The sequence below is a fragment of the Malus sylvestris genome, chromosome 10, assembly GCF_916048215.2.
Source record: "Malus sylvestris chromosome 10, drMalSylv7.2, whole genome shotgun sequence".
Lineage (NCBI taxonomy): Eukaryota > Viridiplantae > Streptophyta > Magnoliopsida > Rosales > Rosaceae > Malus > Malus sylvestris.
The window spans coordinates 20,500,543-20,511,841 of record NC_062269.1 but is presented as its reverse complement, the minus strand read 5'-3'; the positions used below and the strand labels follow the sequence as shown (position 1 = coordinate 20,511,841).

The window sequence follows — 11,299 nt, the reverse complement described above, 5'->3', positions numbered from 1 at the left end:
TCACATAGGATGTATATGGTCACTAAATTCACATATGAAGCTTTAAGTCATACTTTAGTTTCACATTAACAAGGCTATGTGCATTTGGTTTTTCAAAGATGGTCAAACATGTACAAAACTAACAAGAGAATTAGGAATTTCACAAAACACATGTTAACTAAGTTCTTGATGATCATGGTTCAAATTTGATCCAATTATATCATTGGGTCGGGAAACTAACAAAAATCTAATTCATAACAATAAGGGAAACAAGACAATATTTTTGGATTTTTTTTTTTTTTTAAATTTTTTTTTTTTTTAAAGAAAACAAAACTAATTAAGAAAACAAATAGCAACAACACGGAAACAAATGAAACCCGTTCGTAGTTGAAGGTACAAAAAAATTTCAATTTGGTCATTTTTTTTATACTCTTTACCCCCAAACTTAAACTGGACATTGTCCCCAATGTCAGAAAACACTATAATGCAAATAAAAATAAAATAAATAAATAATAAGAAACAAAATAAAGCAATTGGACTGAAAACTTCCCTAGTTTGCAGTAAAACCAAGGGATGACCCCCCAAGCTAAAATTCTGCAATCAACTTCAAGGGTGGAAATAACCAAAAGTTCCTGCAAAGAAAAGAAATAATTCAGTTAAGTAACGCAAGAAAATGTAAAAAAATTGCAAACGAAAAATTGAAAATCACGATAAAAGACAATGAATAAAACTAATAAGTGATCATTGGTCGTGCTTGTCGACTTTCCACAGCTTTCCTCTTGAACGGGGTGACACTTAGCTTTTTACTTGCAAGTGATGATTTGATGATATTGTACGGCGGAGCTTTGCTCTTTGGTGATGTTGCAGTTCCTTATTTGTTCTCCAAGCAGATGTGGCAGCTTCTCTAGTTCTTCAACTCAGACTCCTTATGCTGGGTTGATTGTGCAAGCTGCATTCTTCTCTGCTTGTTTCTTCTGCACGACGGGCGGGCACGAGGTAAAGGTGTTGGTCTGTTTCTTTCTTCAATCTTTCCAAGTGCCCACCTCTTGCTTTCTTTCTCCTTGTCCCTAGCTGAATTGTCTCCACATGCTTCGAGATATCATTTTCACTTCCCTTACTGTCCCCCAGGCAGATGTGGTAGACGAAGAGAAAGCATAAAATGATGAAGATGAGTACTCGAGAGTAAGGCTAGGTAAGCAATCAGGAAGGGGTTCCAGGCAGTTGGCTCCAGATCGGAAGATTGATACCAAATGCTGGCTAATTGCTCTCTTTCTCCTTGTCGTAAAACAAAGACAAGGAAAAGGACAGGGAGAAAGCATGATATGAGATACTCTTGCTTTCAACCTTCATGATATGAAATACTTTTGCTCTGGATGGGTTGTTTGCAGGGGTATCCCAAGGGATGAAAAATACAGAGTGACTTGAGAGGGTGTGTTGGAAATACATTCTCGGAGATGAAGAAGTGCTGAGAGGGTGTGCCTTTGCTGTGGAAGGCGAAGGTAGATACTTATAGGACTTTTCTTCACAACCGGAACTATTCCCTCACTCATTGTCGGCAGCCGGTGGATGGATGAATAGTACAAATTACGCGCTTTCTGACAAAGCTGCCCGTAATTTCCGCAAAGCTGCCAGTTGCATGTGACGAGTGACGACACGTCTGGACAAATTGATCTTTTGAAATCCGGGGTTCGGCTCGTGGTTTCTGAGCAAGCCCAAATTTTAAGAAATGAAACGCCTCTTTTGAGAAAAGAATCCGACTTTTGAGAAATGAGCCCCGACTCTTCGATTTGCGAGAGGACACCTCACTGAGGAGCGCCTCTTTGATTTCTTCTTTTTATAGAGGCGTTAATTTTGTTCCACAACACACTTGAGCTCTCTCCTGTAAACACTCCCTTCTTGCACTTCCAAAATCTTAATTAGTCCGACTCTCATCTTTCTTCACCACCTCTGAAAAATGTCAGGCCCTTCCGATCGTCGTTTTGACTTGAACATTGGTGAAGAGGCAGCTCCGCCTTCACCAGACAACATATGGCGCCCATCCTTCATATCCCCTACCGGTCCCCTTACCGTTGGCGATTCGGTGATGAAAAATGACATGACCGCTGCGGTGGTGGCCCGGAACCTTGTCACCCCCAGAGATAACAGACTGCTCGCTAGACGGTCTGATGAATTGGCGGTTAAGGAGTCTCTGGCTCTTAGCGTGCAGTGTGCGGGTTCTGTGTCCAACATGGCCCAACGCCTATTTGCTCGCACCCGTCACGTTGAATCGTTGGTGGCTGAAATACAGAGTCTCAAAGAGGAGATTAAAGGACTCAAGCATGAAAATAAACAATTGCACAAGCTTGCACACAATTATGCCACAAACATGAAGAGGAAAATTGACCAGCTGCAGGAAAATGATGGTCAGATTTTACTTGATCACCGGAGGTTTGTGGGTTTGTTCCAACCGCATCTGCCTTCGTCTTCTGGGGCGGCACCGCGTAATGAAGCTCCAACTGATCAACCTCCGATACCTCCTCCTTCCGTGGCTCCGCCGACTGCTGAAGCTCCGCCGACTACTGAAGCACCACCTGACCAATGAATGCTATTAGTTTACACATCATTGTAAAATATTTTTACTTTTATGTTTTTTTTTTTTTGTTTTTTTTTTTTATTTTTTTTTATTTTTTTTTTTTTTATTTTTAGGTGTGTTTTGTTTTGTTTTTGTTTTTTTTCTTTTTTTTTTAAATCAATGTAAAAAGACTTTGTTTAACCTTCCCCCACACTTAAACTAAATAACACAAACTCACAGAAATCAACCAAATAACACAACTAACTGAACAAAACAAAATGAAAGTAGTAAAGATAAGGGTGTAAGAATGCAAATCTGATTTGGTTAGCGATTCCAAAGTCTCCCTTCGTTGAATGCTTGGGTTGCCTCCCAAGAAGCGCTTGATTTAACGTCTTTAGCCGGACGAATCTTTCCTTTAAACTCCACTCGGCTCCAAAGCATGGAATTTATCTTTTAATGGGATGTGATACTTGAAATGATTCGGCAATGGTTTAAATTCAAGAGTGGGTGCCTGAATCATCAAAATCAGAAACATGTTAGTATAAATTAAAATTGAAATTGGAGAAGATGGCTTACTTTCTTTTTCCGACACAAACTCAATGACAAACACCACATCTTTGAACATTTCCGGGACTTTGAACTTGGCCAGGTTTACTATGATGGTTGTGGCTTGTCCCGTGTCATCAAACTCAACTGCTTTGGGCTTGATTGTCTCATGCACAGCCTCTTGGATGTATTCTTGATATGCTTCAACCACTTCATTTTCTTGAATCCCTTTTCTTGGTGTGCAAGGTTCTTTGAACGTTTCAATACCATCGGGAACTTGTTTTGGTGCACCAAGAATTGGGATATCACTTTGCACCTTTGGAAGAGCTTCCACAATGTCTTTTTCACTCTCTTTGATATTTGGAATCAAAAACCTGCAAGGACAAAGGACATTCGGTGGAATAATGTTAGAATGAAGTGAATTTAGAACTTCCTCACCTGAGTTGGATGACATAGGGATTTGAGGAGCTTGCAACAAGAATTCTTCTAAACTGCCCAGGTCGTCCTCCTCCTCTTCTGCTTGCAGCAGCAATTCATCCATGTTCGGGCTGTGTTTGGATGGTTCTGGGACAGCTTCATCCTTCATGTCACCTTCCAAAGTGATGGCTTCATCGATTTCACTTTCTGCCTTTGAATTTGCAATGTTTGAGTTGGAAAGTTCACTTTGATCTCGAATATGTGCCATGAATTCCACAATCTGCCCAACTTGCATATCCAATTCGTCCACTCTTTTGACTCGGTCTTGCATCTCCTGGTTTTGATTTTCTACTCCCTGATTCAAAGAGGTGAGTAACTTATTAAGTGTATCATTATCCAAGGACGTACCTGAATTGATTTGGGTTGATTGTTGTGGTGGTTGTGACGGTTCATATGGCCACTGATAGAACTCTTCTGATGGCGGCAATTGTTCTTCTTTTTGTGAACCCTGCGTCAAAGAAATTAGTCCTTCAAGAATTTCATTATAATTCACGGGCATACTTTGATTTGATTGGAATTGTTGTGGGGGATGCTGTGGTGGCTGTATAGGTGTGGTGTAGAACTCCTCATATGGCTGCCAATATGCATCTTGTTGAGCCTCCTTGGCTTGATTTTGTGAGCCCTGCACCAAACAATTTAATTCATTAAGAATTTGATTATAATTTATTGACGAACCTGAGTTTGATTGAGCATATTGCATAGGTTTTGAATAGAACTCCTCCTCTTGCTGCCAATATCCATTTTGTTGGAATTGTTGAGGTTCCCCCCACATATAATTTGAATGATCTCTCCAAGCCGAATTGTAAGCGTTGGAAAACATGTTGTTGCTTGGTTGATCATAGCCTTGATATCCCCAAACATCTTCATTTGCAGAAAATTAAGGACTTTGATATCCTTGCCCATAGGGCACATCAAGTGTAGGGACACTAGGCATTGTGGTCCGTTCGGCATTATGAGTCAATTGAGCAGTGAGCTGTGCCAATTGAGCTTGAATGGTCGCAAGTGCCATGTCTTGCTCCATTTGTACCTAAAATCAAAGAAAGAAAAATAAATCAAATATCAAAAGTAAAATACACAAACACCAATATAAACATAAACAAAAATAAAAATAAAGGGATTAGCAAAGTTGCTAATCCCCGGCAACGGCGCCAAAATTTGATGCGAAATATAAGCAGACAAATTAAACCCTCTTTTTGACAATTGTAGTATAGATGTAAGTAGGGTATCGTTCTAGGCCGGGGATTAGGAGGGATTGCTAATCTATTCTAAATTAATTTAAAAATATTAAACAAGACTCAAGGACACAAAACTAGGCTAAAAACTCTAATAACTCGAAACACACTTAGGATGACTCAAAATAATGAAAACAATCAAATTAGACACTAGGAACTGAAATGGACGGAAATTGAATTAAAAGACTAACAACAATGAAAACTAACTAAATAATATAATTTAATAATGGGGGGGTTTGGTTTTGACGAGAAGTAAATTAAACTTAAATAAATTACAGAATTGACAAAAGCATGAAATTAAGGTGAAAGGATAGGTGACGGACCAGCTAGAGGGTTCTTCTCCACACATGACACATATGCAACCTAAATTGATTTTCAGTTGTTCTTTCAATAAATTGTAAATCTCAATACTTCAGATTAACCGTGAACAGCACTTTTTTAATCTTCAAGTTTTCCTTAAGTTATTGAATTGGACGGAAAAACGCATACAACAATTCAAAACATTCTTCAAAAGTCCCCTACGTGAAAAGCACAATAGAGATACAATCAAAGATCATTAAACTTTGTGAAAACTATAAGCATTGACGAGGCATTCGTAACTATGATTTGCATGAAACTTATGCCAAGAATTTACTTAACGTGATTGTGACTAGCAAACTTCACTACTTGTGAATATAAGTTCATAACGATTAGGTGAAATTCACTTATATTCTAGCATCAAATTCATGCATGTAAATTAAGTATGCATTCTTAATCGACATACAAAAATAAGTTATCAATCAAGCAGTTAAGCAAATTAAATCACAACTCAGAAATCACAACTGAAGGTAATCAATTCATATTACAAATATATACATGGCTTTGAATTAACCTCTAGCCAAAATAAAATTAGTTACACATTATTCTCAAATTAAACCAAAAGTTAAACATGAGTTTAGGAAAATAGAACCGAAATAAGAGAGTGCAGAGGTTTCCTCTTTCCCTTGCCAAGCAGTGGCGTGAGCTCTCTATTTTTCTTCTTCTTGTTTTTCTGCTCTCCGTTTGCTCTCTACTCTCTGTCCTCCTCTGTCGCTGCACAGCAGCTCCCTGTTTCTCTCCGTGCCGAGGCTCTCCTCTGCCTCTCTGTTTCCCCCCACTCACGCTGCCAAGGGCAGCTTCCACCTGCTCTCTGACTTTTTTCTTTCGGTATCTGCTGCCCAGCTGCAAGGGCAGCTTTGCTTCTTTTTATTCCTTCCGCACTACCTGTCTTCCCACGCTGCTCAAAGCAACCTCTTTTATTTTTTTTTCTTTCCGTTTTTCTCGCTGCCTAAGGCAGCTTTCTGCTCCTTGGATCCATAGCTGTCTCCCACTATTTATTTCTGTTTTCTTTCTTTTCTGCCTTTCAACCCCGTGAGTCTCTCCCTTTCCTCCTATTTTTATTCCATTGTTCTGCCTTTCTTCCTGCCACAAAACATGAATCATGATGATGTTTCAAACATCATCATGATTTATCATTATTTTTTTTTTTTAATTAATTTTATTTAAAAGATGATCTACACAGACAGTTTGACGAATTTATTACATACAATTTCACTTGTTCTATTTTTATTTTCTTTGCATAACAAATCCTATAAACACAAAAATAACGTAAATAGCTCAAAAATATAAGGAACTAACTAAGAAAAGACGAGTGAATTCGAAGTAAAAATATATATAAATATGATCCGATCAGTAGCATCGAGAGTCCTTGCGATGCATTTCGCCCAGAAACGAAATTATTTATGTAAATACATAACGTACTAATATGTAAACACGTTTTCATACAACGTACGGCTAATAAAGAAAAAAATTCCGAAAAATCAACGCAAGGAATATGCCAAGAATATTCCAAATAATATTCTAAGCCCAACTCAGAAATGGGCCGGCCTAGGACCTTGGCCTTTAGATTTTTGGCCGGGTTTGGGCATAGGCCCAAGGATCAAGATTAGATTTTTTTTTTCTTTTTCTTCTTCTTCTCCGGCCGGTTGCCACTGCAACCGCCGAATTCTACCCAATTCAGACCACACGAAATCTTAACTAAACCTAGCCTTCCAATATATCAAAACGAAGATCGAGGAACAAGGATTCGAATAGTGCCATTGGTTTCCTCGGTCGTGGCTGAATCTCGCCGAAAAATGGCTCGAAGCCGTCGGGTTTTCCACTAGAAAACTAAGGAGAGTTTCTCCCGAACTGATATGTACCAAAACTTTGACATTTCTCTCAAATAAACCAAGAATCATGTACAAAATAGTGATCTAAGATGATTGTCATCGGTTTCAAAGCTTACCTTAGTTGGAATTGTCGAAAATCCAATGTTGGTTTGTCGAAAGAACACAATGCAGTGACCTCCGTCACTGTCGGGGTTCCAAGGTTTTGGTCTGGGTCCAAGACAAGGAAGAATGCGATGATGGTGGCAGTGAATTTTTTCATGGAGAGTGGTGGTTGTGGTCCGGCGAGTTTCACTGAGAGAGGGAGAGTTAAAAGTGAGAGAAAGATAAAGTGTGAAGAAAGAGAGGGAAAGTGACTAATGAGAGAGAGATCGAGAAAGTGGGAGACACGGAAGAGAGGGAGAAATGGGTTGTGTGCCCCACTTGGCACACAACTCAAAATCACCAATGAAAATACGGAAAAATATCTCCCGTAACTTGAATTTACCAAAACGCCCATCACTCTTCGTAGTTTGTAAAATCTTCGTTGTAACTCCAAATTCAGTTCCGTTTGCGCATACATGTTTGTATCATCGTGTACTATGCAAATACGCCAAAAGAACAAGTCAGACATCTCTCTAAGTCAACGAAAGTCAAAATCCCTACCTCTAGGGGCATTTTCGTCAATTCACACTTTTAAAAATTATAAAATCGTAGAAATAGGGACGGGTTGTCACAAAAGTCTCTAGCATTAATATATTAATGAATTACATGTAAGTTACATAATTTTTATAATAAAAATTAGTAATTGATTTAGAGTTTTAATACTCACACCCTTATTAAACTCCTAATTAATTTCAATTCAAACATTTCCAAAATATAAAAAATAAAATTAGAATAAGTTTGTACCCATTAAATTTTTATGAAAAATGATATGTGCTCATTCTTAAATATACCAATTTGTTATATGAAAAATGCACTTTTTTTTAAATATAAAATGTACCCATTTTTTATATAAAATTCATTCAATCTTTTCTATAATCCATTTTTTATACTTATATGGGTACATTCTATTTTGTTGATTTAAGAATGTATCCATGTCAAGTTTAATAGAAGAAATGCTTAATAATAATATCTTTTTTTGTTTTTTTGTGTTTTTGAAAAATGTTCCCATGTTTTGGTACAATAATTTTTTTGTTAGTTTTTTATGAACGTACCCATATATACACATAATATATTGGAGAATATAATTTATCCTTAATATTTTTAATCCCATAAATTATGGGTTTTATTTAAAATCTCATTAATATAAATAACTAAAAATTTTATTTTTAGTTTAAAAATAAAATAACGTACATAGAAATGCATTATTTCATTAATGTCAGGGATTTCGATCAAAAACTAAAAATCACAAAGGTTTTAGTCAAATAACATTGATAGTTAGGGACCGCATCCAAAGTATTCATATATATATATATATGTCACCTCTATGATTGTGTGGCTGCAAAACAAAATCTAGATTCAGACCTAAATTGTCAATTTTATTGGACCACAAATATGTAACAAAATCCACGGCATCTATGGCGTGTAGGATCATATCATGTAACTGTATAAACTTCCAAAAGAAAATGATGCATAATTCTCACCTATTGGCTTCTAGTGTGCATTTTCTACTAACCGAAAGCCTACAAACTTCACACCTGAGAGAGTATTTTTCAGCAGATCCGTTTCTTTTGGGCTTCTAGCATGATTCATGAAATTCTTTGCAGCTGGCAGCGTCTTGCCTTACTTAAACAAATATACTTAGAGCCTCAATTATACATACTTTTGAAACTGAAAACTATGTTTTGAGATTGATCTACCAAGACCTCTAATGAGTATGAAACTATATAAGATTAAACAAATCATTGTAGGTGTGCCTATGATACAACAATTACATCATCTTACTCAATAATTGTAGATTTCTCATTTATCCACTCTTCAATTTTCAAGACAGTAATATATTCAACAAACTATTAGTTTAGTGGTATGTTTCTTTCATTGTTAAAAAAGTATTGGAACCTCTCTCCCAAGTATGTCTCACTTTTCTTTATCCAGTTATTTGATGCTCTACTTTTTCTCGTGTCTCCTATGCATATTATTCGGACATGATACAATTTGTTTTCCACGTCAAGATCATTTTTCTTTTATAAACGAGTAGAGAAGGTTATGTAGAAATATGACTCCTTGTATTAATGGGTAAATAGTAGTACAATATATATTATATATATATAGTTACATTAATATTAAGGTAGGAATCATACACTAATTACAAATATCACTTACATAATATACAATTAACAATAATGATGGAGAATAATCCATAATTAACTGGACGAGTCTGATCGAATGAGTTTGGAGCAAAGTAACTCATAATTGAAGGAAAAATTAGGTTCAATATGGCGCATACGAGCATGATGACTGGGATTAGCAGCTAAGTAGGTGGCACTCAAGTTATCATAATTGAAGAAGAAAAAAAGTACAAGAACACCAAGCTTCCTAAGAAGAAAACAAAGCCATGTCGTCTTAGCACACCCGTCCAATCAGCATCGAAGTAGGCGGACAAGGATGTGAAAGAAGGTTGAGGGTGCAAAGTGATGCCGAAATCAAGGGTGCCCTTGATATAACAAAGAATTCGCCCGGCAACAATCATGTGGGTGGTGCGAGTTAACAGTTTGACATCAAGGATTTGCACCCTCCCCCAGTTATTTCTTGGGTTTACAAGTTACTCGTGACCTTACTGGGCTTCATATTCACCAACTTAAGTATGCTCATGATGTTCACTAAAATTTTGACTTGGTCTCTTGTAAACCAATTTCCACTCCTCTTGTGGCACAGACCACTCTTATGCCTCTAGTAAAACAACTTTTACTTAGAAAGTTAATAAAAATTACAAAGATTACGGAAAAACGGTGCTCAAACAACCCAATTTGGTGTCTAAAAATCCCTGATGGGCGTCTTGGACTGTCGTGCTCAACCACGAATTGATGCCGAAAATGGAATGTTTTGTCGTCGGAAGGAATATTCCGTTACCCGAAGTGGACTATTCAACCATTGACAAAGTTGTATTGAAAACAAAACAAAAAATAAACAAACTAGATTAAGATTTAGGCTTTTTAGTCAAAATGGTCCTTGAGATTTGCATAACACATAACTTTGGTCCCTAAGATTGAAAATCAATAGAAATGGTTTATGAGATTGTCCACCATCCATTATTTTGGTCATTCCGTTAAAAACTCCATTAAGTGGTCCCGGAGCTCATACCGGAAACTAAGATTTTTGGCCGGAAGTTTAGGCAATTTTCAAAGCTTCGTAACTCAATCGTTTCTTAACCAAATTCGACCCATAATATATCAAAATGAAGATAGAAAAGTGTTGAACAAGATTATACCTATTTGGAAGCCCAATGGTTGCCAGAGATGGCAAGAAAACAGCCTAAAAGGTAACCGGTCCACAAGAAAACTGGAAAACTCACCGGAAATTGGGTAAACTTTAAACTTTCATAACTTCTTCAATACTCAACGAAATCGAGTGATTCAAAAATTAAAATCATACTTCTTGACATTAAAAAGAGAATAGTACCTTTCTTAAATGCTAACCCGCCATGGTTTGGGTGGAAAATAACCTGAAAGGTGACTGGTCAACAGAAAAATTGGAAAACTCGCCGAAACCTGGGTAAGTTTTAAACGTTCATAACTTCTTCAATACTCAACAAAATCGAGTGATTCAAAACCGAAAATCATACTTCTCGACGATACGAAGAGAATGGTACCTTTTTTATGGCTAAATCATCATGGTTTGGCCGGAAAACGGCTCAAAAGTGGTTGTCTTGGTCTCTTCGAGTTAGCCATTTACGAGCAGTTTTCCAGCCAAACCACGGCGAGTTAGCCGTCGAGTACCATTCTCTTCGTCTCATCGAGAAGTATGATTTTCATTTTTGAATCACTTGATTTCGTTGAGTACTGAAGAAGTTATAAACGTTTAAAGTTTACCCAGTTTTTGGCGAGTTTCCCAGTTTTCCCATGGACCAGACACCTTTCAAGCTATTTTCCGAAAATTGCCGGCAACCATTGGGTTTCCAAATAGGTATAATCTTGTTCTACACTTTTCTATCTTCATTTTGATATATTATGAGTCGAATTTGGTTAAGAAACGATTGAGTTACAAAGTTTTGAAAATTGTCCAAACTTCCGGCCGAAAATCTCAGTTTCCAATATGAGCTCCGGAATCACTTAACGGAGTTTTTTAAAAGAATGACCAAAATAATGGATAGTGGACAATCTCAGAAACCATTTCTATTGATTTTCAAT

The 11,299-nt window shown here is 37.1% G+C and overlaps 1 protein-coding gene across 2 annotated transcripts; it reads right to left on the bottom strand.

Annotated features, from left to right (window-relative positions):
• Positions 1–278: 278 nt before the first annotated feature.
• Positions 279–4,396, bottom strand: LOC126586964 (uncharacterized). Of its 2 annotated transcripts, none has more exons than XM_050251921.1 (2): positions 3,107–4,396; positions 279–611 (listed from the first exon to the last, which is right to left on the bottom strand). In XM_050251921.1, the coding sequence occupies exons 1-2, from the start codon at positions 4,371–4,373 to the stop codon at positions 586–588; spliced, it is 1,293 nt and encodes a 430-aa protein (XP_050107878.1). In that variant the 5' UTR covers positions 4,374–4,396; the 3' UTR covers positions 279–585. The 2 variants fall into 2 exon arrangements, with proteins under 2 accessions (XP_050107878.1, XP_050107877.1); XM_050251920.1 differs by lacking the exon at positions 279–611 and adding an exon at positions 2,016–2,549.
• Between the last annotated feature and the right edge of the window lie 6,903 nt (positions 4,397–11,299).

What these genes read in the sequence shown, in the direction of transcription:
- LOC126586964 (XM_050251920.1), bottom strand. Translation starts at nt 4,373, where the DNA reads ATGTTTTCCAACGCTTACAATTCGGCTTGGAGAGATCATTCAAATTAT. An exon ending in GTTTGTGTCGGAAAAAGAAA is followed by an intron (nt 2,550 to 3,106) that starts GTAAGCCATCTT and finishes TTCATTGGTCAG; the next exon opens with GTGGTGCTTCAGTAGTCGGC.